The sequence below is a fragment of the Schistocerca cancellata genome, chromosome 7 (genome assembly GCF_023864275.1).
Source record: "Schistocerca cancellata isolate TAMUIC-IGC-003103 chromosome 7, iqSchCanc2.1, whole genome shotgun sequence".
In the NCBI taxonomy this organism is placed as follows: domain Eukaryota; kingdom Metazoa; phylum Arthropoda; class Insecta; order Orthoptera; family Acrididae; genus Schistocerca; species Schistocerca cancellata.
Genome location: NC_064632.1, coordinates 324,361,610 through 324,388,875, shown reverse-complemented (window position 1 = coordinate 324,388,875; position 27,266 = coordinate 324,361,610). Strand labels below are relative to the sequence as shown.

At 40.0% G+C, this 27,266-nt stretch overlaps 1 protein-coding gene across 1 annotated transcript in view; it reads right to left on the bottom strand.

Moving 5' to 3' along the window:
• Positions 1-27,266, bottom strand: part of LOC126092749 (cilia- and flagella-associated protein 44) — a 668,515-nt gene that overhangs the window by 522,483 nt on the left and 118,766 nt on the right. Inside the window, exon 5 of the mRNA XM_049908475.1 lies at positions 9,511-9,641. Within this exon, the coding sequence (XP_049764432.1) occupies positions 9,511-9,641 (131 nt within the window). The remainder of the gene's footprint in view (positions 1-9,510; positions 9,642-27,266) is intronic.

The window sequence follows — 27,266 nt, the reverse complement described above, 5'->3', positions numbered from 1 at the left end:
TCCTGACAGCAACATCACTATGTTGAATAATGCATTTTGTGCAGCCACACGACATCGTCTTATGACTCAAACTGTGTGCAACAGGCTGCATGGTGTGCAACTTCACTCCTGATGTCCATGGCGAGGTCCATTTTTGCAAACACAACACCATGCAGTGCGTTACAGATGGGCCCAACAACATGTCAAATGGACTGCTCAGGATCGGCATCACGTTCTCTTCACTGATGAGTGTCGCATATGCCTTCAACCAGACAATCATTGGAGTTGTGTTTGGAGACAACCCGCTCAGGCTGAATGTCTTAGACACAATGTCCAGTGAGTGCAGCAATGTGGAGAATCCCTACTGTTTTGGAGTGGCATTATGTGAGGCCGACGTATGCCACTGGTGGTCATGGAAGGCACCGTAACAGCTGTACGATACATGAATGCCATGCTCCGACTGATAGTGCAACCATATCGGCAGCATATTGGCGAAGCGTTCATCTTCATGGATGAAAATGTGCACCCCATCATGCACATCTTGTGAATGACTTCCTTCACGATAACGACATCACTCAACTAGAGGGGCCAGCATGTTCTCCAGACATGAACCCTATTGAACATGCCTGGGATAGATCGAAAAGGGCTATTTAAGGATGACGTAACCCACCAACCATTCTGAGGGATCTACACAAAATCGCCGTTGAGTAGTAGGACAATCTGGACCAACAATGCCTTGATAAACTTGTGGATAGTATGCAATGACGAATACAGGAATGCATCAATGCAAGAGGACATGCTACTGGGTATTAGAGGTACTGGTGTATACAGCAATCTGGACCACCACCTTGAAGGTCTCACTGTATGGTGGTACAACATGCAATGTGTGGTTTTCATGAGCAATAAAAAAGGACTGAAATGATGTTTATGTTGATCTCTATTCCAATTTTCTGTACAGGTTCTGGAGCTCTTGGAACCGAGGCGATTCAAAATTTTTTTTGATGTGTGTATATGACAAGATAAGAACAAAAAAATTACATGATTCAATACAATTGTCCCCCACTGTGCACTGACATCATATGGAGGTGACCAATGTCAGTGCTTATTTATCTTTTTGAGGGTTGATAATCCTGGCTGGAATGGGCATAGCCTTTATTTTCAGCCACTGGAGTTACGAATTCATATGGGCATGTCAGCTACTGTTAACGCACGCATACATAGGTTTAATATCCTAACAAAGTGCTTGCTGTAATCACATAGTCCCTTTGTTGTCAGTCAGCATCTGCACAATGTTTAGCTCATGAAGCACGCACGCACAGTGCAACATCCGTTATTGTCCAAGTTCGCTCTCACATGTGCAATACGAGGCCAGTGTGTCCGTGTCGTGCATTTACAGTAGCTTTCACTGCACAAATTTATTAAGTACGTGTTCAGCGGTGTGATCTTTTGTTAAATTTTTGATGCAGTGACAATTGGTTTCCATATGAGCAGCCCAAGGAATTTATTTCACCTCATCACTCTCACTTATTCAAAGCGGAGATCAGCTGTACATCCAACATCCATTGACAAGGTAAGTTCCTTTCCACCTTCATGTTGTTGTCGAGCACAGATAATTCATGTTACATGAAGTATTGCCATTTTTGGTTTATCATGCGCACACCCACATATTGTTTTATCACACACACACTTAACACTTTGCAGCCATGTTTGTTATGTTTTTGCATTTTGTTTTTGAGTGTCTGTCATAAAGTTGCATTACATAAAGTTCCTGTAGTGTCCTTTCCACATGCCGTACACACAACATAGTAAAATACAAATACAATTACAAAATACACTCATCCTATTCATTTACTGCCATGCCATTATTGTTGCTCATATATATTACAGTCTGTAACCTATTCTCTCCCCTTTTTATACAAAGTGCCATTGCTTGTCATTTTGTTTTCATTTTTGTTACATTATTCGATTCCAATTATATGAGTATACATTTTACTCTCGTTTGGTTATGCATTCTTCATATAACATTTGTAGAACAATAGATTCTGTTTTCATTTATGGCCTAAATTGATATACATTTCATTTCAATTTACAATGACTTCTTGTGGGAGCATATTTATCAATTCAATAGAGTCACAAATGTAAACGATAGTCGCTATAATAGATACTACGTGCCGCTCAGATAACTACATGTGGCATTACCTCTCTAGCATTCTCTAGGAAGGATCTACACACTACAGGGTTGAGGAAATTCCACAGAAAGGCATTTATTGTCTCAGTTACATCTCGTTAATAGAGTTAACTGTGATCTCGAGAACAAAGTAGTTTGTTGTTTATAGACACAATTCAAATCTGATGATAGCAATCATACCAAATACTTATTCAGTGTTTAAAAGTGCAGCTCAGTATTTACTTGTTATGTTCATTGCATAAAGGATAACCATTTCATGTGCTGAGGTTTACAGAGTTGTACCATCAATATGATATATTACATATAATGAGCATAAAACACTGTTTACGTAAGTAACACACATGCATAAAAATTTCAAAGTAATTCATGTGTAGTCGACACTCACAGTAGTTAGGTTTTGGACCCTTGATTATTTGGTAGTACTCAGCCCTAGTTCAGCATCATGATATGTGATGTACTGCAACTGTTTTCTTCTTCACATACTTCCATACTATCACATTGATATGTATCATAAACTTATAACTATATTTACTTGTGGTGCAATCCTTTGTTATGTTTTGCTCTACAAGCATTTATCTTTCTTCAGTCTGAGACGTGTCAATGCATTATTCCCTGGAAGAAAAAACTTAAAACTAACTTAAAACTAAATCTTCATAGGCAAGTATTTAACTGCTTGATGGTTACTAATACCTTTTTCATATATTCAACCATGTATTCATTCACTTCACTGTGCAGTCGTGCTATCACAAAACTTATTTAATGTCATGTGTGCAACTCTACTCACCTTATAAATCTGAAGAGATAAAGCGTATTAGAGGTGTGGTGCGACCTCTTATTCAGTTTACCATTTATACTGTACTTGCTTGTTTACCTGCAGCAAGATTTTTCTTGACCATCAAGTACAATTAGTACATGTACTCATGTACTTTAAATATTCAAATGTGCAAATATTGTACTTATATAGATATAATGTATATAGTAGCATAGCTTAAACAAATATCTAGTAGTTTAACATCCCTTTCCTGTGTATATAATCCCTTAGCTTATCTTTGTGTGTGTGTGTGTGTGTGTGTGTGTGTGTGTGTGTGTGTGTGTGTGGGTGGGTGGGTGTGGTTGTTGTGTACATAGTCATAGTTGCAGTATAGACTCTCTCTTAATTTTCCATGTCCCTGTTTATTCAATAGGCTTTACTAATTCTAGTCCGGGCTGTAGCTCATAAAGTTTGTTTGTTTTGGGGGGGCTCCAGCCCTTCCAGCTGTGCCTGTCTGTCGCTTGTGGTTTGTTGACTAGTTTGCTCTCCAATGTGCATGCACTGTGTCACTCTGATATCGCTTGCATCACGGTGTGTTGCGTATTGCATTACACGTATTTCACAACTTCATTTATTTGTCTACAATTGGGCTAATTGCAAGGCAAAGCATGGTATTTAGAGTATTGTGGTCTCTAGACACATAAAAGTAAAATTCTTCCTTGCTACCACCACTCATCTTATCGTTTACACCTCGACATATAAGAAAAAACACAAACAAAAATTTTTCTTAACAACTGACAACATAAATTTTGGAGTGTGACTTTCCAGCAGCCTAAATCTAATATTATTACACATATATACAACTTTGAGGGTATACAGCCCTTCTTCAATATATAAATGTTCTCAAGCCTGTGTGGTTACAGACCCAACTCGTTACCCATGTTTGTATGTACCAATCTGTATGCTCCCAGGTAGGGGATTTTAGTATTATGTGTGGTCCAGTGTATAGTAGTTGCTTCTTACGATTCAGTTTTCAAATTTTTGTAGATTTGGGATGTGTTCTAAGTAACACCTTTTGTCCTATATAAAGTTATGTTGTATATTTCAGCTTTCTGTCGTAAATTCCTTTCCTGTATTTAGCTCAGGTTTCGAAGTTGATTACCACTTGTCATATTTTATCCTCCAGTGATAATTCCAGTATTGGTATCTTGGGCAAAGGTTTCTCCCAGTCATCTACTTGTTTGCAATTTGACATCAGCTCATTTGGTATAAATCCATTTAATGTATGGAGAAGGTGGTTAACAACTTGTAAGAAAGGCACAACATATTCAGTCTGTTTGGTACATTTATGAAGTATATAGGCCCTCACAAACCTGTCGAATTCCTTTAACTCCCTTTGTATGGGGTAAGTTTTGGGATGAAATTTGGATACTAAAATGTGTTTGATTTGGTTGGAATCAACAAACTCTTTCCATTTACACCCAACAAAATATGAGGCATTATCTGTTAACAGGACTTATAGTTTTCCTGCTCTTGCAAAATAATCCTCTTTGATTTGTCTTATAATTGAACTGGCTGTAATGTTCTGTACAGCATACAGTTTTACGTATTTGATGAAAATACCATACAGACCTACTATAAACTTTACTCCCCCCCCCCCCCCCCCCTATTTCTGTGATAGTGTCCAGCCACATCCAATGATATCTATTATAGAAGTTTTTTAGCCACAATTGGATGTATTTCAATCTGTCTGGAGATGTTAGAATGTTTTGCTTTCTGGCAGACAATACACTTTCTTTCCACCCGTAGTACTCTTCATCTAAGGTTGGAGAAATAACAATATTTACCTATTTTGTCTGTGCATTCTGAAGTGCCATAATGGCCCTAAGTATTGTGTGTGTATAAGATAAAATAATCCGCATATTCCTCAGGCAAACATACACGCTGTTGTTCTTGTTTGGGATGGTTCCTATGGAACAGAACACCTTTGTGAATAGTGAAAAACCTTTTTAACTTTTCATCACCGTTTTGCAAGTTTTGCTCTTGTCTTACTGCAGCGCATGTCTTCCTGCTGTAATTGCTGCATGTGTTTACACATGTGGACATAGTATGGACAGGGTGTTTTGTCTTCCATCAACACAGTTCTTATTTGACCTTTCTGCTCTACAAGAGTGTTAAATTCCTCTAATCTTGTGGTATTCCAGGAAGAGCATCAGCTATTATGTTTTGGTTTCATTTTATGTACACTATTTCAAAATTGAATTCTTGAAGATACATACACAACCTGGCTATCCGTCGTTGTTGCAATTTACAAGTTAACAAAGCGATATGGACTGATGGTTACAGTATACTTTCATGTGTTTACCTCTAAGGAAAAATTCAAACTTTTTAAAGGACCAAATTACAGCCAAATCCTCCAACTCTGTAACTGAATATGAACTTTCAGCTTTGGATAAGGTGCCACTGGCAAAGCTAATTACTTTAGTTTTCCCTCTTCTTCTACCATCTGAAAAAGGCATGAACCCAGACCATGGGAAGATGTGTGGGTGCATAAACAAAAACCCTTCTTCATGTCTGGTTGAGATAAAATGTTAGCATTTAATAAAGCTTGCTTGATGTTCTCGAAATCGGTTTGACATTGTCTGTCCCATAACCAAGGTCAGTTTTTCCAGAGAAGATAGACTAAAACATCACTGTCCATAATTTGGTTAGGGACGAATTTCCTGAAAAATGAGACTAGGCCTAAGTATGCCTTTAACTGCATCTTGTTTTGAGGAGCAGGACAACTCCTAATGGCATCAAGTTTTTTTAGGATCTGGTAGTATGCCTTCCGAAGAGATTATATGACCTAAAAATTTTACCTTTTCTTGTCTGAAACTACATTTCTTGAAATCTGCTGATACTCCATGTTCGGAAAAGCGGCTCAATACTTGTTCAATTAATCTTAAGTGTTCTACCGAAGAGGGTGTGGTAACTAAAAGGTCGTTCACGTATACTGTTAACTTACTCGAAAGTTTGGGCCCTAGCAGTTTGTCCAGAGCAGACATAAATACACCTGCACTTACGTTCAGTCCAAACGATAATACTTGAGATTTGAAGCTTTGTCTTGATTGTGACAACATCAATGCAGGATCACTCCTCCGCTGTTCACGCAAATCTCCTCTGTCCGCTCTGAATCTCTTGATGCAGGATCTCGGGAGTAAGCAAATGATGAACACATAGGGGTGGACATCTTCAATGTACAAATAAATTTTGCTTTCCTAATAACTTTTCATAATACTTTTAATGTACAGGTGAAATACATATTTTTAACAATGCTGGTATGATGGATCCAAGCATGTGTCCATACGCTTCCACTTACAGGTACAAGAGTCAATAAATTGAAGAGCAAATTTCTTGTTTCATACAGATGTATCAAAATATTATCCTTGCCACAAAACAACTCGTTAATTTATCTTTGCCAAACCCATTCAATTTACATACAGTTTACATATAAGAAAGGAAATGAACAAAAACAAATATGATTCAACACACAATACACAGAAATTAAGAGGAAAAACTCTCTGCATGGAGACACTACTGCAAAAATTCACAGAAAGCGCAAATTTAGTTTGGGATTTGCCATATAGTGAAGACTTTCTATGGTACTCATAAGTATTTGACATTAGCAATTTATTAAGTCACAAGAGTTTTGACACAACCTGTGAAAGATAATGTGGGAAAGGCAATGAGCTTCTAATCGAGAAGACAAAAGTTCTGGGATAGCCATATGCACATATACAAGTGGCATTACCTCTCACCACAGACAATGCAGTGGCCAACATCTTTCACTTAACGATTGAGAACAGCGGTGTTTGCATAGAGTTGTCAGTGCTAACAGACAAGCAACAATGGATGAAATAACTGCAAAATTCAATGTGGGACCTATGACCAACATGTCCATTAGCACAATGCAGCAAAATTTGTTGTTAATGGGCTATCAATTTGGATTTCAAAAGGGGAAAAATGCAATAAATGTTATCAGGGAATTCAGTGAAAATATAAGCTCTGCTTTAGACAAGTGTAAAAAAGTCACAGGTATTTTCTGTGATTCGACCAAAGCTTTTGACTCGGTCAATTACTTACTACTTCTAAACAAGCTAGAGAGGTATGTGATCATGGACAAAGCATTGCAGTGGTTCAAATCTTATTTGTCAGAAAGAAAACAAAGAGTTATTCTATATTCAAATGGGAAAAAAATCATTCTTGGAAAGGAAAAAGATTAGTACAGAGGTCAAACAGGGCTCAATTTTAGGGCCTTATCTTTTTCTGCAGTACATATGTGATTTACATTTAAACATTTATGTTCACTCCATTTTATTCGCAGATGACACCTCAGTTTTAACTGAAAACAATGATTTAGAAAAATGCATGATACAATGGAAAATATAATGCGAAACCTAGAATTATGATTTCAGCAAAATGGATTAAAACTCAATGTCACAAAAACAAAATTAGTGCAGTTCAGTGCTAAAACATCATCATCATCTTCCATAAAAATAGTGCACAGCAATCAGGAAATGACTGAAGCATGTCATGTAAAATTTCCAGGTCTAAATCTTGACAAAAATTTAAATTGGAAGCCACATGTAGACTTCTTTGCAAACAAACTAAATAGCCTAGCTTATGGACACCTGAAAGATAGTCTACCACAGCTGCTTTGAGACTATAATTCGATGCGGAATAGTTTTCTGGGGAAACTCTACGAACAGCCCTAGATTACTTACACTTCAAGAAAGAATAATAATAAATGTGTTTCGTCCAAAAAAGAACATCATGTCATCCATTATTTAAAAAATTAAAAATACATCTATGAAATTTTTATTTTCATCTACAAAAATCAAAACTCACTTGACAATTTTCATTTCAAAAACAATTACAGTACTCGTCACAGACACAGTTTCAAATTTCCCTCTCATAATTTAAAACTTTATCCTCAAACACCATTGCACATGGGATTAAAAATTTACAATAAATTAAATAACACAAATCTGTTAAATATGGAGTTTGACCCACAAAAAGGTTGTTATTTAATACACTAGCGGAAAATGTTATTATTCAATTGAAGAATTCATGTAGGACATTTTGGCAATTTGAAAAGAAAAGAAACAATAAAGATTACATATTGTATAATAAATTGTTAATATTATCGTATAAATTGTATTGCAAGCTGCAAAAGACCATAATGTTATATATGTTCTTGTCAAATTGTTCATGTGTAAAAATGCAAAAATGCTTGCTGAAAAATGTTAATTATTATAACCAAACAATGAAAAATCCAGTATGGAAAGTAACAATACCAGAGAAGGAAAGTTGCTACTCACCATATAGCGGAGATGCTGAGTTGCGATAGGCACAATAAAAAGATCCACACAATTAGAGCTTTCAGCCATTAAGGCCTTTGTCAGCAGTAGACACACACACACACACATGCGCACGCGCACAAACACACACCTTCCACACACGTCTGCAGTCTCAGAGACTTATTATAACGTTATTTTCTCAAAGTAATTTGACATGTATCCAGTACAAAAATCTTTGATTTGTAACTGTACATTACGTTATGAGAGGAATAAACTACATTCTAAATTGTACGTTCCTCCAGGAGGCAGCAATCAACCAAGTGGAATGGACAGCAGTATCCACTAATACAAACCTGATTGAGACAGCTTGATATCAAGTTGAAATTTGTAGCATCATCACAGGAAACCTCCCCACACACTGTATGATCTCAATGGGGGTGGCCACCAAAGAGTGGGACAGAGTTCAGCATCAACTTCTCGAGCACTTTACGGGCAACATGCCAAGGTGAGAAGCTCGTAAACTGCACAGGATTGAGTGCCACAGTACTGAATGTAACCGATCAGCAAATTTAGATTTCACATGTACAGGAAGAGGTGTACTTTTGAAGGGACTGCCTTTATTTTGGTTATTGTTTTATCTTTATTTACAGTAAAGTTACTTATTTAGTTCATCACATCTTAATCTACCACTCCCTGTTCTCCTTTGATGTAACCCCAAACACACTGACAGACATCCAAGTGCTACAAAACTTTTCTGAGCCATTTGTTAGTTTTAATACATTTGTTTATAAAAACATGTAACCTAAAGAAAACTGAATATACAGCTAGTAACAAGTTTGAAGCCTAATGGAAGCAGAGTCAACTTCCTCTAATGACGAAAAAAATTAAAACTGTGAACATAGCAGAATTAAATCTGGTTATACTATGGTAGTGACACATGTACTAAACATCTAACTATACAAGATACACAAAGAGATTCCACAAAGCTTAAAATTACTACCAAAAAAGAGAAAAAAGTTTTTTTTATCTGCAAAAAGGTAGGCAACTAAACAAAAATGAATACCAGAACATAGCACATTGTTCTTCAAGAGTTACATACCACCAACATAAAACATAAAAAGATGTCATGTGGCTATTATGAACATTTGTATGTTTGTGCCTAACCGTATGCATGTCTCGTACAAAAATGATTCAAAGGACAAATAAATTTATGCCCATAAGGACTCACCACAAACTGCATAATTTTTTACCTGCTCATCTGGCAGAGGATAGAATCCAATAATGTCAGAGATCTCTGTTTTGCCAAATCTTCCTAAAACACCCATTAACTTGAGGCCTGTGAAAGTCTTCGCCATTTTCCAAAATTTTATGTGACCAGCACCTAAAAATAATTGGAAGGTAATCAGAGAAATGTATTCAATGTTATTAAATTGATTGTCATCATTTCTAATTTATTTTAAAGAAGTAACAAAACAGTTATATATTACATTAGTAATGATATTCTGAATATATTTTAATAGCAATTTCATATTAGGCACTAACTCAATTGCATTGAGATATGTCAATAAATAAACAGAACGTAAACATCTTTTGGAATCCTGACACAATCCAAAGATCAACTGACTGAAGAAACCCTGAACCATGTGACTTGTAGATACAGTACTATTATTCATCTGCTGTGCAAGATCATTGTCATCACTGATAAATTACAGGGAAATAGGTTAACTTAAAGCGGATTAAAAATCAAATAGATTGTTTTCTTATGCATCTCTTGTCCTTCAAATGGAGTATTATTGGAAGATACAATGTTTCCACAAAATTAAAACTACTACATAAGTTACTTTTATTCAATCTTGTTCAATATCCTTCCTTGGGTTTCTAACAGTCTTCTCTCTTCTTTTTGCAGGAAACTGTAAACAAACATCCAAACATCCATTTCTGCTGTAACAATGTTCAAGATGCCACACATTATCACTATGCAAAATAACTACAGCAGTTTTGGTGAAGAAAGTACTAACTGATGGATTCATGTGGACTCCTTGAATCCCTATGTGTCTAAAATACTTTTTATACACATGCCACCCAAACACTTTATTATGTTGCAATTAGTTTCAACAGTTTTACCATTGTCTGGTAAGACTAAAGCTTAAAATGTTATATACGACATTCCATTACTCAAGAATATGTTAACAATATAGTTAATTCTGTGAAAGCAAGTGAGTCTTCAATATTGTATGATATCATCTAGCCCACAAACACAACCCTTACACATTAGGCCATGAAGTTATTTTCAGTGGCCAACAGTAGTATATTCTTTAAATGGCTGCTATGCTAGATAAGAAATTTCCAGGAACCCAAATTTTATATTTGAGAGATTTGATTAGGTAACATGTTTTCCTGGCAAAGGTATAGATTTTTGAATACAGAAAAATTTGCGCTGAAAATAGTAACACAAAAAAGTTTAATAATTACATGACAACATTTTTGAGTCATAATATCTTCTGAATGGCAAAGTTTACAATAATCCTAGATGTTCTTAATTTGAAAGACAACCAAGGCTTTCAAATGAGTTATGCCAATCCTAAAACAAACTATTATTACTGGTGTCAAATTTTTAAGTATAATTTTTAAGTATATGTGGTTTTCCTGAACCTTACATTTGAATATTTCCTTAAAGAAAATGTTTCTTCAATAGATACATATTTATTTTCAGCCAGATGTAAATTATTCTCTGAAGATTACTATTTACAGCTCGAAGAATAATTTTGATATTTGTCTTGTAAACAGTGTATGGATAATGTAGGAAAAAAGTGAGAAAAAATAATATTTATATTATGACTGTCTCGGGTGAAGTAGAGTTATTTCATCTGACTAAGATCCACACAGTTTTTAATAATGTTTAATATTTCAACTATGTGAACAATCTGCACTGTATCACCATATTAATTAGCTTTGCCTCAATAGGAAACATCTGTATTGAGTCTGACTTCTGTGTTACAAGTAGGACTCCTTTATAATATGATGCACATTGGCAGGACATAAAAATCCTATAAAGCTTTGGTAACATCATTCAGCATGTTTTGTGAAACTTCCGAAAAGCCAATTATACTTAGATTAGGGAAAATTTACCATGATATGGGGTATGCATACACAGTTGATCACCATGGCCTGCACACAGACTGAATGCATTTTGTGCAGTAAACTCACCAAATATCTATGTTTGTCTCTAAAACAGCTAAGATCACATCCCCTGTGGTGGCATTTAACATAAATAATGCTACTGCCGTCCGCCTGCTTAGCTGAATGGTAACATGCTTGCCTACCATGCAGCGGGCCCAGATTTGATTACCAGTCAGATTGGAGATTTTCTCTGCTCGTGAACTGGGAGTTGTGTTGTTCTCATCATCATTTCAGCCTCATCACCTTGGATATCAAACACGACACTTTCTTGGGCACTCTTAAACTGTCTGGCCCAAGTAAACACTTGGTTCTGTGACAGCATAGCTTCCCCAAATTGTGCCTTCAAATGAATTAAAAATTCCAGAGATCCTACCCCTTTACAGGTAAAAAACTTCATGATAATATGTTGTGCAACAGATGAAGGAACCTCGTGTTCAATCATGGTTGTAATGTGCCCAGAACAGAGGGCAGCATCAAATCTAGCTGGTTCTCCCTCCCTAACGCCCCACTCCACCATCCTGCTCGGAACTGCTTGTGTAATACACTAGTGCAATTACCATTCACATTTGTATCACCCTCATGTAACTTAAGGGCTTGTGACTTTCCAGTATGGTAGACACTTTCCAGCATCCTTTGAAAGGAACCTTTGAAAAGCCCAAGCAGGAAGCAGCTATTTGCTGAAGACCACTTGACTGCTTGAGAAGGAAATGACCAATGAAATGCCTGCATTTTGCTCCTGAAGTTGACTGTCAGTAAGCCCTGAATGTTACAACAGTTATTTATATAATTTATGAACCATTATCCTTGTAGACAACTCATTCATGTTGAAAGTATTCCACATTATATAAAAAACATAACTTCCAATACAGCTGCATACACAAACAGGTAATGACAGTATTTCTAGATTTAGGAACTTACTGTTTTTTCTTAAGGGCAGATGCATTAAAGTCAGCAATTATGAGCACAATTTATTGGGTAAAATACACCGATACGGTACATGCACAGTTAATACACACACTTTTAAGTTTGGACATGCACAAATAGAAGTGAGACAGCCAAAATCAGAGTCCACTCATAGTCCATGGTCAAAGCCAATCAACTGACTGCAGCAGGTGAAATGAAAGTTCCATATAAGCGAGCACTTTAGAGAGTGAATTCTCTGGACTTTGGGCACACGGTTATGGCTAGCTGGAGGTCACAGATCCCATCAGGTGATGCATCATGTGCTCTGGGGGCATGATTTCTTCCCAGAGTGCCACTTGTGGTGGCAGCTTGCAAATCGCAGCACCATTGGTGGTGAGGCCTGTAAGTAAGGGTTGATCTCTGACAATATCACCGTCGCCATGGGAGGAGAGAGGATGTAACTCAGAGCTGAGTTAAGATACTCTCCCTAGTATAAGACCAGATCACAAAAGTATCATTCACACACCATAAGAAGCATGTAGGGTTCTATCTAGCCATCTCCAATGCCTCCTCTTCAAATCCCTCCATGAACATATTGGCCACACAAGCACACAGAAGGTGTAGGCATGGACAGCCCTCTGTCTCCAGTAGTTGCCAATGTGTTCACAGACAGATGTGAAGAGGAAGCATTCCAAATGGCTAGATATAAACCACATACTTCTTCAGGTATGTGCATGATAGCTTTGTGATCTGGCCACATGCTAAGGAGAAGCTCAGCAAATTTTTGAAACTTCTCAACTCATTCCATTCAAATATTAAGTTCACCATGGAACTGGAAAAGAATGGACAGTTGCCATTTCTGGATGTACTTGTCAAAAGGTGAGCAGATGGGTTTTTTGGTCAAGTGGTGTATTTCAAACCTACACACTATTATTTATACCTACAAGCCAGCACCAGTTACCACACAGTGCAGCAGAATGGAGTTCTTAAGACACTGGTCCACAGGGCACACATCTTGTCAGACTCAGATAGTTTGGAAGGACAACTGAGCATCTGGACCAGCGTTCCATAAAAATCAACACATAGTTTCAGAAGGCCATCCAACTAACCATACCGCCACATATTCTAGAAGAAAACAAGCTGAAGTGAAGACTGGTGTACCTGACCTACACAGGATCTATTTCTACTGCAGTTTGTAGAATCCTCAGGACGCGTAACATCAAGTGTGTAAGAACTGTCTCAAATACAATCATTCCGTGAACTTTGATAAAACGAGGCTTCTGAAATAGACCCTCAAATACTGGCACAATATTATATGAGACTCTATAGAGATAAAGGTCAGGATAAACCTCATGGATCATGACACTGGGTGCCAACTCAGTAGATCCTGGGAGTCTACACTGTAGTTCCTAAAAATGTAATGGGGCAGCAACAGAACTTCACAGAGAGGAATTGTGAGTGTGGGCATCGGGAACGAACCCCAGACAGAGTGCTGGGTGCAATGGACCACAGATACAACAGAGCAGGGCACTCTAGTGAAAACGGATCACAGAGAGAACACCCAGAACCCCACTGGACCAAGAACAGAATGCCAAAGCACACATGGGTACGCTGGACTGCTGACAAAACAACAGTGGTGAACCTGGCACACCAGATTGGGGAGGGAATGTCTAAGATCACTTTTGGTGGGATCATAACACAAAGGATATACCTAGAACCACACCAGACCAAAAACAATATGTCACCACACAGACAGACGCACCAATCTCAAGACATAACACCAACAGTCAGTTTGGCGCACTGGGCAGAAGAGGGACTGCCTAAACATGCTTCTAGTGGGAGTGGACTGCAACCTGAAGCCTGGGACCAATTATGAAGAGGAAAGGCCGTAGTTGTAAATACTGCATCTGTTCCATTTGGCAAACAGTCTCAAGTAGCACTTGATGAAAATAATGAGTCATGTTTTAGAAATGTTGTGCATGTATAATGGGGATATCCAGTATGATACCTGATACCCGATACCACAAGGTTGCTGGGAAAGCCTAAAGAGTCACTTCGAGAGACTCTACAGATGGGAGATGTTCTGAAGTATTAAGCTGGACAAGCTTTGACAGAGGACAGGAAGGATGCTCGGTTCTCTCAGTTTCCTGCTGAGATGTTGAAATGGAGATATATTACCAGACTTTCTCCAAAGAGGTGAACACAATATAAAATGCCAGGCAAGCATGGCACTTATGTGAGAAAGGATTCAAGATATGCACACAGGCTAGATGTGGTAGCCAGTAAGCTTTTACACATTCACCTGCGTGGCAGCCTCCTTAGCACATGAAGCTAGGGACAAGGTAGACAGTGCCTCTTGACCTAGTAGAGCACACCAACAAGAATGCCTCAGCTTGCCAGTCCAGGAATGTGTGAGTAAGAAAGAACATCACATCTACATCTACATCTACATTTGTACTCAGCAAGCCACCCAGCGGTGTGTGGCGGAGGGCACTTCACGTGCCACTGTCATTACCTCCCTTTCCTGTTCCATTCGCGTATGGTTCGCGGGAAGAACGAGTGCCGGAAAGCCTCCGTGCGCGCTCGAATCTCTATAATTTTACATTCGTGATCTCCTCGGGAGGTATAAGTAGGGGGAAGCAATATATTCGATACCTCACCCAGAAATGGACCCCCTCGAAACCTGGACAGCAAGCTACACCGCGATGCGAGCGCCTCTCTTGAAGAGCCTGCCACTTGAGAGCCTTGCTAAACATCTCCATAACGCTATCACGCTTACCAAATAACCCTGTGACGAAACGCGCCGCTCTTCTTTGGATCTTTTTTATCTCCTCTGTCAACCCGACTTGGTACGGATCCCACACTGATGAGAAATACTCAAGTATAGGCCAAACGAGTGTTTTGTAAGCCACCTCCTTTGTTGATGGACTACATTTTCTAAGGACTCTCCCAATGAATCTCAACCTGGCACCCACCTTACCAACAATTAATTTTATATGATCATTTCACTTCAAATCGTTCCGCACGCATACTCCCAGATATTTTACAGAAGTAACTGCTAACAGAGTTTGTTTCGCTATCATATAATCATACAATAAAGGAGCCTTCTTTCTATGTATTCGCAATACATTACATTTGTCTATGTTAAGGGTCAGTTGCCACTCCCTGCACCAAGTGCCTATCCGCTGCAGATCTTCCTGCATTTTGCTGCAGTTTTTTAATGCTGCAACTTCTCTGTATACTACAGCATCATCCGCGAAAAGCCGCATGGAACTTCCAACACTATCTACTAGGTCATTTATATATATTGTGAAAAGCAATGGTCCCATAACACTCCCCTGTGGTACGCCAGAAGTTACTTTAACGTCTGTAGACGTCTCTCCATTGGGAACAAAATGTTGTGTTCTGTTTGCTAAAAACTCTTCAATCCAGCCACACAGCTGGTCTGATATTCTGTAGGCTCTTACTTTGTTTATGAGGCGACAGTGCAGAACTGTATCGAATGCCTTCCAGAAGTCAAGGAAAATGGCATCTACCTGTGAGCCTGTATCTAATATTTTCTGGGTCTCATGAACAAATAAAGCAAGTTGGGTCTCACACGATTGCTGTTTCTGGAATCCATGTTGATTCCTACAGAGTAGATTCTGGGTTTCCAGAAATGACATGATACGCGAGCAAAAAACATGCTCTAAAATTCTGCGACAGATCGATGTCAGAGATATAGGCCTATAGTTTTGCACATCTGCTGGACGACCCTTCTTGAAAACTGGGATTACCTGTGCTCTTTTCCAATCATTTGGAACCTCCCATTCCTCTAGAGACTTGCAGTACATGGCTGTTAGAAGGAGGGCAAGTTCTTTCGCGTACTCGGTGTTGAGTCGAAATGGTTTCCCGTCAGGTCCAGTGGACTTTCCTCTGTTGAGTGGTTTCAGTTGCTTTTCTATTCCCTGGACACTTATTTCGATGTCAGCCATAGTATTTCAGCTTTACGCGTGTCATCCTCTGTTTCAATGCCATTATCATCCCAGAGTGTCTGGATATGCTGTTTCGATCCAGTTACTGATTTAACGTAAGACCTGAACTTCCTAGGATTTTCTGTCAAGTCAGTACATAGAATTTTACTTTCGAATTCACTGAACGCTTCACGCACAGCCTGCCTTACTATAACTTTGACATTGTTTAGCTTCTGTTTGTCTGAGAGGTTTTGGCTGCATTTAAACTTGCAGTGAAGCTCTCTTTGCTTTCGGAGTAGTTTCCTAACTTTGTTATTGAACCATAGTGGGTTTTTCCCATCCCTCGCAGTTTTACTCAGCACGTACCTGTCTCAAACGCATTTTACAATTGCCTTGAACTTTTTCCATAAACACTCAACATTGTCAGTGTTGGAACAGAAATTTTCATTTTGATCTGTTAGGTAGTCTGAAATCTGCCTCCTATTACTCTTGCTAAACAGATAAACCTTCCTCCCTTTTTTTATATTCCTATTTACTTCCATATTCAGGGATGCTGCAACGGCCTTATGATCACTGATTCCCTGTTCTGCACTTACAGAGTCGAAAAGTTTGGGTCTGTTTGTTATCAGTAAGTCCAAGATGTTACCTCCACGAGTCAGTTCTCTGTTTAATTGTTCGAGGTAATTTTCGGATAGTGCACTCAGTATAATGTCACTCGATGCTCTGTCCCTACCACCCGTCCTAAACATCTGAGTGTCCCAGTCTATATCTGGTAAATTGAAATCTCCACCTAAGACTATAACATGCTGACGAAATTTATGTGAAATATATACCAGATTTTCTCTCAGTTAGTCTGCCACTAATGCTGCTGAGTCGGGAGGTCGGTAAAAGGAGCCAATTATTAACTTAGCTCGGGTGTTGAGTATAACCTCCACCCATAATAATTCACAGGAAGTATCCACTTCTATTTCACTACAGGATAAACTTATACTAACAGTGACAAACATGCCACCACCAGTTGCATGCAGTCTATCCTTTCTAAACACCATCTGTGCCTTTGTCAAAATTTCGGCATAATTTGTCACTGGCTTCAGCCAGCTTTCCGTACCTGTAATGATTTCAGCTTCGGTGCTTTCTATCAGCGCTTGAAGTTCCAGTACTTTACCAACGCAGCTTCCACAGTTTACAATTACAATACCGATTGCTGCTTGGTCCCCACATGTCCTGACTTTGCCCCGCACCCTTTGAGGCTGTTGCCCTTTCTGTACTTGCCCAAGGCCATCTAACCTAAAAAATCACCCAGTCCAAGCCACACAGCCCCTGCTACCTGTGTAGCCGACTACTGTGTGTAGTGGACTCCTGACCTATCCAGCGGAACCAGAAACCCCTCCACCCTAGGGCGCAAGTCGAGGAATCTGCAGCCCACAAGGTCGCAGAACCATCTCAGCCTCTGTTTCAGACCCTCCACTCGGCTCTGTACCAAAGGTCCGCAGTCAGTCCTGTCGACGATGCTGCAGATGGTGAGCTCTGCTTTTATCCCGCTAGCGTGACTGGCAGTCTTCACCAAATCAGATAGCCGCCGGAAGCCAGAGAGGATTTCCATAGCGACGCACATCATTGGTGCCAACATGAGCGACCACCCACAGATGGGTGCACCCTGTACCCTTCATGGCATCCGGAAGGACCCTTTCCACATCTGGAATGACTCCCCCCAGTATGTACACGGAGTGCACATTGGTTTTCTTCCCCTGCCTTGCAGCCATATTCCTTAGGGGCCCATTATGCACCTGACGTTGGAGCTCCCAACTACCAGTAAGCTCACCCTCTGTGACTGCAGACTGAGGGGCAATCTCTGGAACAGGACAAGCAGCCATATCCGGCCGAAGATCAGTATCATCCAGAGGCAGATCCTGAAACCGGTTCATCAGACAAACTTGAGAGGTCTTCCATTCAGCCCTCCAGAATGTCTTTCACCCCCTGCCACACCTTGAGATGACCTCTCACTCTACCACAGGTGAGGTGTCAGCCTCAATGTGGGCAGTATCCCGGGCAGCCACAGTCTTAGTCCGATCGGGGGATGCATGCGACGAGCTGGCCGTCCCTGACAAACCCCCGTCCGGACCCCCACAGTGATGCCCATTGGCAACAGCCTCAAGCTGTGTGACAGAAGCCAACACCGCCTGAAGCTGGGAGCGAAGGGATGCCAACTCAGCCTGCATCCGAACACAGCAGTCGCAGTCCCTATCCAGACAGAGGACACTCACGTTGATTAACCTACGTGGCAAGCAGTTTGATGACGCCACACTGAAGATATTGGGCAAGGACCTCAGTTTCACAACAACTCCTAGAAATGTGTCCATTTCAGGTTTCATCAGTGCAGTGGAGTAAGTAGCCAACACACTTTGACCAAATTCAGCAGCAGTCATCAATGCTAAGCTTCCAAAATTGATATCTCAAGTGATAAGAGGCTTGCACTCCAGAGGCACTGGAAAGACAGAGCACCAAGGTGTTGTCAGCACACAAAATGAACTCCAGTCATTTTGCAGTAAGCTGATTATAATTAGGAAACATAACAACTTCTGGAGGACCCTACTTACACACTTACAGACTTTTGGAATGTGACCCCACAGACAAAGTGGACAAGATGTCTAGGGCTCCCTTTAAGGAAACAGATATGCCTGACTATGTCATCAAGCAACTACAATCAAATTGCCAGTTCCAACTAGACTACATGAGCTGCCAAAAGCACTCAAAGAGGGCTTGACACATGCGCCTGACTGTTAGCAACATTAGTGCATCAATTTACCATAGTCAAGTACATGCAGAAACTGCTCTTACCATATGTGGGGAAGTGCATTCACCAGATCCACAACTCTGGGGACTTCTCGCAATGTTTCAAGCAACTACTTATCACAGAATCTGATATAATGGTCAGTTTTGAGTGGTATCCCTGTTCACTATGGTGTCACTGAAAGACTCGCTGGAACTGATTACAGAGATATTTGATGATGCTCTGTTGGACCTGTTCAGGCATATACTGACTAATTTTCTGTAAGAACCACACAGAATGTGTAGCCCTGATTAGCCCGCTGCCTCCCGTTGTTGCCAATGTAGTCCAGTCAACAAGAGAAAATTAAGGGGAAAAATCATACAGTCAGAAATGTTTGGACAGTGCTTCGATGGAGTGTCCTGACCAGTCAGGTGTGAGCGATGGAGTGGGGAGACATTTAATGGTCACTTTTCAACATTTTTCTCGAACAACTTGAAACCCACAGTTTCAACAAAAATGTTTCCCAGTACAAAATTAAACTACATTAAATTCCCTACACAAATGGTCTTATTCATTTTTCCCCTAGGACTAATATTTTCCATATTGCAGCAGTTGGAAAAATCACATATTATTAAAAATATTCTTCTAATAGTGTAAAATTAATGTTTATCTTTAAATGAAGTAGGTTAAAAGCAAATATTAAATGTGTGTACGACATCTAATTGCATTTGAGCTGTATCAAGGGATAAATTGTTTTCCGGGTGTGTAACTGGATGGAAGTTTTTGGAACAGAAGTGTGAAGGAAAGTAGGTCACTGGATTGTGGCCATGTACTTCCCTCTTTCATAGGTCTGCATAGGCTGAGCAGGCGACTTCTCATTCTTGTATATCCAACTACATCACAAGAAGCAACTTCAGAGTTTTTTGTGAAGTTATATGGATCCTCCACAGTGTGACTTATGAATCACTGGCAACATAGTGCACAGACATGCCTGGGGAGTATTTATTTTGCACAAAATGCACACTACATGGAATGCAGATATGAGTTACTAATAACATTAAGATACACATATGGACAGAATGTACATAAATCTCTGCATACTATTCTACATTGCTAGAGGGGAAATTGATTCATAGTCATCCTGTACGGCACTTGTAGTGTCATTCTTGAAAAGGTAACCTGCGCCAACATGAGCACTGCTCTTTTCAGTTTACAGACAGGCTACACCTCCCCTGCATTTCCTGTCCAATTCTCTTATGTGAGTAGACAAAATAACTTCATTCAGTTCATGTTTATATTGTGGAGTTATTTTCAGTTTATTAAGTGAGTAGTTATTTGCAGTTGTTAAGTGAGCTGTTACATAAAGGAGCTCAACAACTGGAGCTGTCAAATGTCTACCACACTGAAGAACCCTTTTTCAAGTGTAAAATGCAGTCAATATGTATTCCACATTGTCAGTTTCATTGCCTATACTATCATCGTCTGGAATACTTTTCACAGCATATAGGGTATCAAATGCATCACCCCTGCCTCATGTCTCACAAAATCTGAAGAGCCCCAGAGTCTTAAACTGTCTCCCTCAGCAGCAGAAATAGGACACCTTTGTGTTACAGAACTTCAGATATTTCAGCATGCTTAAGTCAAGCAATGCATTACAGCAGGTTACTGTTATAGACTTGAACATCATCAGTCACTTTCCAGCAGATATATTCACTCCCATTTTGAAACATATGTTGTGGATGCATGGCAAATGCTTTCAGTCAGTGCAGCCCACTCTACAAGTGCCAGTTATTTCTGAAAAGAAAAGACTTATGCAATCTATCAGTAACACAATTAATGGAGAGGGAAGTGCAGTAACTTTCTGATCATTCATTAATTCACAAGTCACCATCAAGTGACTCAAACAGAATTACACAGCTGTACAATATGCTGTCAATGACAAGCCAGCAGCAAGGAGTCATATTTACCAACCTAATCTCTTTCCCTCTAACACTACAAAAGTCACTGACAACATCAACATCACACTAACAAATTAAACACACAGGAACATATTTTACATATACTAGCTCACTTAACAACTGCAAATAAGTAGACAAACTGAAAATAACTGCACCATATAAACACATGTTCAGTAATGTTATTTTGTCTATTCACATAACAGAACTGAACAGAAAATGCTGGGGAAGTATAGTCTGTCTGTAAACTGAGAATCAGGCAGTGCTCCCAGTGAAGGAAGTCATCTTTTCCAGAAGAACACTAAGCTGCCATACGGTATGACTAAGAATCAATTTCCTCTCTAGCAGTGTAGAGCAGTGTGCAAAGACTTGCGTTTATTCTTGTGGTTTTGCATGCTATCAATACCATACCAGGCAGTCCATTTTGAGAAGTTGGCATAACTCATGTAACTGTTCCACCAATCTGCAGCCAGCTCCAAAACACACCCTCTTAGCATGCACAGCTACTACCACTACAGAGTCAACTTAGGAAGATGCTGCACCAATGACAGCTGAGCATTTTTGTAACATTTTATCACTGCATTCAAAGACTTGTTAGTTACCTCCTTTTGTAAAAGACAAATCTGCCTGTCTCACAGAACTGTTAGACTGTAATTGGACTTGCTGAACTCAAGTTAAGTAAACCAGAGTTACGAACACATTACATGTGCTTCTCATTATTTTTTGCTGTCTCAGCATACACCTACTCCTTGGCATCCACCCCTGCACTGACCAAACAACTGGCGACGAGACTGTTCCCACAAGTGTTCCAGTCTGGTTCAACTTCTCGCAATAAAACTACCTGGTGCAAATATTTTCTAGCAGAATTGTCGTTCTTCACCATCCTTGCCTTGCTTTGCATTTGTGTATTGCTTTTCAGAATACTTAACCCATTCTCATAACTTTTGCATGTATTGATCATGGCTAGTCCTCCACAAAAACTGTCAGTAACAAAGATTGTTCAGTTTCAGTCACAGCAGATGCAGCAGCTTATGGAAATGACGACAAGACTGCACACTTCTAGGCACATCACACCAAAGATAAGGACTGGCAACCATATTTTCTTGCAACAGTCAGGGTGTACAGGCTTGCCTGCAAATGTTTCCCCACCACCCAGTCTGAGAGTGTTTCCAATGAAGAATGTATTGCTGCACTAGACAAATACCTACAATGAACAGAATAATATGGCAGTTGCACATTACAAATTCTTTCATTTGAGTAAATAACCTAAACACTCATGAGCAGTGGGCAGCAGACTTACAAGGGCTTACATGCCATTGCAAATTTAAGAGTAAGTGTGAAAATTATTATAGTTATGCAATGATAAGGGACACCTTTACTCAATGTCAGATCCTTGAATATGAAGATTCTTAAGTATCCCGATCCTATCTTGCAACAGGTTTTGGAATTAGTGGAGAGTCAGGATTCATATCATAGATCAATGGTTGACTTCAATTCCACTCCTTATTTGTGCCACACACAGTCGTAGTAAACAGGTTGCACCCATAATTATTGTGCCACAGTACACCAAGTGTCAGCAGTGAAGTAAACAGAATCAGTGTGCTCAGCAGCAGACTAGCAGTGTTAAACCTTTTCCTCAGGGTTTTCACTAACAAACACCTGGTGTGCCCGTCATGACACTATCTGTTATAATTGCAGTGAGCATGGTCACATCCAGTCTGTCTGTTTGCAAAAATGCAAGTCCAACAAGTGCTCTGCAATTTCTCAAAGGTCCCAGCTAAAAGATGTCAATGCAATTTTTTCCAAGTATAGTAGTGATTTTAGTGTTACATAGTACAAGTCAAGAGCAAGAGAGAAATAAATCACACAATTCTTCCATTCTACGTGAAGGAAATAGATTGTTTGTCACTTTGCCAGGATTGCCAATCACTAAAAACACATGCATCTGGGCACTGATGCATCAGTGACTTTATTGAACAGAAGCACCTAAGAACTATTAGGCAAGCCCAAGCAACAAAAGCAATAGGCAACTCTTCCTGGTTACAGTGGACATGACATTCTCATGCTAGGCACATGTGGCCTACCTGCCATTTTTTGCAACTTTACGAAAACTATTTCATTCACAGTTTTGTGCTTACGTTACAGTGAAAATATTTGTGACATGGGCTCTTTTGACCTGTTTGTTTGCACATTCAAGATGCTCTCTGTGAACTCTTCTGTGCTTATAGAATGGATAGCTAAACTTAGTGGCATTTTTCAAGGCAAAGTTCATAATTTTAAGGCTTTTATGGGTCACATTACAATGAAAGACAATGCGAAAGCACAGTTTTCTGTCACACAGCGCGTCCCTTGTGCTATCAGAGATCAGGCAGCACATGACCTCATATCATGTCAAGAGAATGGTGTGATTTCCCCTGTAGCAACCAGTCACCTTTAGTACTGAAGAAACCTTCAGGCTAGTTATGCTTATGTGGAGATTTCAAGGCAACAGTAATTCCACAGGCTGTGAGTGACTTTTTCCCTTCCATGGCCTGAAGATCTTGTGCACAAATTTGGTGCAGCACATTACTTCTTTTCCAAGACTGATCTTTGTGGTGCTTATTTGCAGCTTCCTTTGGATGAACAGTCGTCACAAAAAGTTTTTGTGATCATCACCCACAAGGCATTATTTAAGTTTTTGAGATTGCTCATTGGCAGTGAGTGCACACCCGCAATTTTTCAACGTTATTTGTCCACAGCTGACTGCCACAGTTCCTTCTTGTTCAAACTATTTGGATTACATAGTCATTTCAGATTCCGTAGAAATGTTGGAACACGTGAGGCAATACTGACCTTACGACTTATCTTAGAAGAAAGATTAAGAAAAGGCAAACCTACGTTTCTAGCATTTGTAGACTTAGAGAAAGCTTTTGACAATGTTAACTGGAATACTCTCTTTCAAATTCTGAAGGTGGCAGGGGTAAAATACAGGGAGCGAAAGGCTATTTACAATTTGTACAGAAACCAGATGGCAGTTATAAGAGTCGAGGGACATGAAAGGGAAGCAGTGGTTGGGAAGGGAGTGAGACAGGGTTGTAGCCTCTCCCCAATGTTATTCAATCTGTATATTGAGCAAGCAGTAAAGAAAACAAAAGAAAAATTCGGAGTAGGTATTAAAATTCATGGAGAAGAAGTAAAAACTTTGAGGTTTGCCGATGACATTGTAATTCTGTCAGAGACAGCAAAGGACTTGGAAGAGCAGTTGAACGGAATGGACAGTGCCTTGAAAGGAGGATATAAGATGAACATCAACAAAAGCAAAATGAGGATAATGGAATGTAATCAAATTAAGTCGGGTGATGCTGAGGGAATTAGATTAGGAAATGAGACACTTAAAGTAGTAAAGGAGTTTTGCTATTTAGGGAGTAAAATAACTGATGATGGTCAAAGTAGAGAGGATATAAAATGTAGACTGGCAATGGCAAGGAAAGCGTTTCTCAAGAAGAGGAATTTGTTAACATCGAGTATAGATTTAAGTGTCAGGAAGTCGTTTCTGAAAGTATTTGTATGGAGTGTAGCCATGTATGGAAGTGAAACATGGACGATAACTAGTTTGGACAAGAAGAGAATAGAAGCTTTCGAAATGTGGTGCTACAGAAGAATGCTGAAGATAAGGTGGGTAGATCACGTAACTAATGAGGAGGTATTGAATAGGATTGGGGAGAAGAGAAGTTTGTGGCACAACTTGACTAGAAGAAGGGATCGGTTGGTAGAACATGTTTTGAGGCATCAAGGGATCACAAATTTAGCATTGGAGGGCAGTGTGGAGGGTAAAAATCGTAGAGGGAGACCAAGAGATGAATACACTAAGCAGATTCAGAAGGATGTAGGTTGCAGTAGATACTGGGAGATGAAGAAGCTTGCACAGGATAGAGTAGCATGGAGAGCTGCATCAAACCAGTCTCAGGACTGAAGATCACAACAACAACAACAGTCATTTCAGAATGTTCTCCCAGCAAATATCTTGCCAATCTCAGGAAATTGTTTCATGTGCTCTCAGATGCTGGGTAAATTGTAATAAAGACAAGTATTCCTTCTTACAGACAAACTGAATATTTAGAAAATTTAATGAACAGTCAGGATATCCAACCTTTGCAGTCACACCAATCAGGACCTCCCAGCTCCTAGAAATGTCAGTAACTCCAAGCTGTGTTGGGTAAACTAACCCATTACATTCAGTTGGTTCATACCATACATTGCAATGTCTTCAACAAAAGATTGTTCCATTGGAGAGGGCAGTAGTATGCCAATCTGTGTTTTGGAAACCAAAAGATGCCTTACTGAGCGATTGTTGTTTGGTACACTTTGATCCCACCAAGCTACCCGTGCCTTCTGTTCATGCGTCCTCTTACAGGACTGGCACTGTTCTCTCACATAGAGTTGGATCATTGGAGAGTCCAATTGCCTTCACTTGCAACTTCACAGTGCAACTACTCACTGATTGAGAAGCAAGTTCTTGCATCATATGTGGGGTACTTAAATTGCACCATTATTTGTATGGCAGTACATTTTAGTTGGTTACAAATCATGAGCCTCTCACCTCATTGTTCAGCCCTTCAAAGCCAGTCCTACTGCACATGTTGCAAACGTTGTTGTGCTGGTCTCTGCTCCTTCTAAATTACCAGTACGAAATTGTGCATGGGGCTATGGCTAAGTATTCAAATGCAGACACTCCTTCTCACCTACCAGTCGTCACTGATTCAGTGTTCAAGATCTCTGAGGAGTCTCATTATGACACTGATGGTCAGGACAATGAAACACTTGATGGTTTTCCCAATGACCATCGATGAATTGCAACTGCTGTGGATCCCAGTCTTAAGATTCTATTGCAGTACTACCACTCTGTGTAGCCACACATTCAATTCAGAAAATTAGTGATCCGGTGGTTCACTGTTCTTTTGTGCTTCAACACAATGTATCAACTCAGCAAGAATTTATCATACTACACATAAACAATGATCAGTCTAGTGTGATTGTGCCATATTTGCTTTCGAAGGAAATTCTCCATCTCCTGATTCAGATACACTGAACGCACTAAGCAGCTTGTCCAATGCCTCTGCATGGATACACAAATAGAACAATTGACTTTGCAATGTCCAGCTTGTGTGGAGCTGTGCTGCTCTGCCACACAAGTTATTTGATGACCCACGCCCAGCACCCCTTGGCATTGTCTGCAAGCTGACATTGCAGGTCCCTATTGGAATGCCCAATGGCTTATTGTGGTACACACCTTCAGTAAATTTCCATTTGTCGTCCCCATGTGATCCACAAATAGCTAGTTCTATCAAGAGTCTAACGTTGATTTTTTGTATCAAACATCTGCAGAAGCACTGGTTTTGGACAATGTACTCCAGTTCACATTGCCAGAATTTCAGCAGTTTTGTGGTGCCAACACCATCACGCATGTGATAGAAGCATCCTTCCATCCTCAATCTAAAGGTGAAGCAAAATGCTTTGTCGGAACTTCTCAGTGACACATGAACAAGTCAGGTGCTTCCCATATGCAGTACCAAGTTTTAGCGTCCTCTCATGAAACTGGTCCCACATACGCAACAGCAATCACCAGTGAAACTTTTGCATTGGCACCATCAGGCACTGCTTCAGATGCCACACCCTCTTCAGTGGCTGTCCATCCTCCACAGCAGTCTAAGTGTAATGTATATGGTGATGCATTTTTCAGATTTTTTGGCAGACACTGGCACTGGGGATGAGACATTATCACAAAAGTCTTAGACCATTCTTTGCGCGTTTTACAGGATCCCACAGGACTGCAGAAGAGCTACCCGAATCAGCTCCACTTTTGTAGGTTGCGTGATCCTGCCAGAGGATTTTCATTTACACATTTGGTGCCACAGCCTCAACCATCTTCACCTGCCTCAGGTCCTACATTCCAGGACAGGGATCCAATGGATATCAATGCAGCACTGTTGCTTTCTCCGCAATTCCAGCAGCCCCAGCCACAAGCAGTGGGACCCCGTCACCCAGTGGCATATCAATGGGAAACTGTGGACCCTTCAGTCACTGTTGCACCTCCACCAATGGAAGATTGGGTATGGGTGGCTGATGTTTCTTGCCACTGAAAGGCGAATATCAGGGTGTGTGCATTGATTTTAAGTTTTGGCTCTTCCCTCTCCAATGGCACCTGTGCCTGAACTTGCCTCCCCACAATTTTTTTCTGGAAGTACCAGTACACAATGACAGTGAGG